This window comes from Penaeus monodon, chromosome 15 (assembly GCF_015228065.2).
Source record: "Penaeus monodon isolate SGIC_2016 chromosome 15, NSTDA_Pmon_1, whole genome shotgun sequence".
Lineage (NCBI taxonomy): Eukaryota > Metazoa > Arthropoda > Malacostraca > Decapoda > Penaeidae > Penaeus > Penaeus monodon.
The window spans coordinates 15,430,074-15,430,995 of NC_051400.1; the positions used below are offsets into that span (position 1 = coordinate 15,430,074).

At 27.7% G+C, this 922-nt stretch overlaps 1 protein-coding gene across 1 annotated transcript in view; it reads left to right on the forward strand.

Annotated features, from left to right (window-relative positions):
* The window catches only part of LOC119581776 (crooked neck-like protein 1), a gene marked incomplete in the record, with an annotated part of 6,945 nt that extends 6,315 nt beyond the window's left edge, over positions 1–630 (forward strand). Inside the window, 1 exon segment of the mRNA XM_037929907.1 lies at positions 1–630. Coding sequence (XP_037785835.1) covers positions 1–20 — 20 coding nt within the window.
* Positions 631–922: the final 292 nt, after the last annotated feature.

Here is a 922-nt window from a genome sequence, read left to right on the forward strand (position 1 = left end):
CGCCATCAGACAGAGACTAAAATCAGGAATGTGATTTAGAGGTTGAGGCACATCTGAAATACAGTTTATATGCATTAAACACTGTATGTATTTATCAGGTATTTGAGACTAATTTCAAAGGTTAATAATATTTTTTACCAATATACAAGGAAATGGTTGTTGATAATTTTTTTTTCCAAATAGGTTCAGTTGAGAAATTAAAAGTTTATAAGTACTCTGTCTGTATTTTTCTTATTAGTTTTATTTACATATTTACATGTTTTTAATCCCTACAGCATTTTTTTTTTCTTTTTTTGAAAATTAGGTTGGATACATTCAGAATACCAATTAAAAACAAATGAAGCTGCAGAGCTTGTTTTTGTGTTAGTGATATGCAACCTGTATTCCCTCATATATCCCCTATAAAATATAAATACATTTCTGGTGTAAATGGTGAAAAAATGGAAATGTTTTTATTTTTTATGCTTCCCCCAAAGATCATTTTTATCCTTTTCCTTGAAAGGAAATAATGCATAGCTGGAATAAAGTCACATAGAGATGAAAATGCCTTAATTCTTCAAATTTTGGACTAAATGCCTAGGTGTATATAAAAAGACAAAAATCTTTGAAGCATTATCAGTGGGAATGAGAGATTATCTGTAAAGTAGGATGTATGATTTGTAATTTGTTATGAAGTACTGCATATGTGAGAGAACATAGGAAATTCCTATTGTCAAATATGTATGTTAGTAATAATTAAAAAAAAAAAAAATCAAGAATATGAAACATTACCCAAGAGAAAAAAATGGGTGTGAATAACTTAAGGTGAGCAAATGTTCTAAGTAAATGTCAACATTCACAGTTACATAAACAATGTAGTATACAAAAAGTAAAACAAAAATTAATAGTTATGAATGGAATATTCATTTTCATACAGAATTCT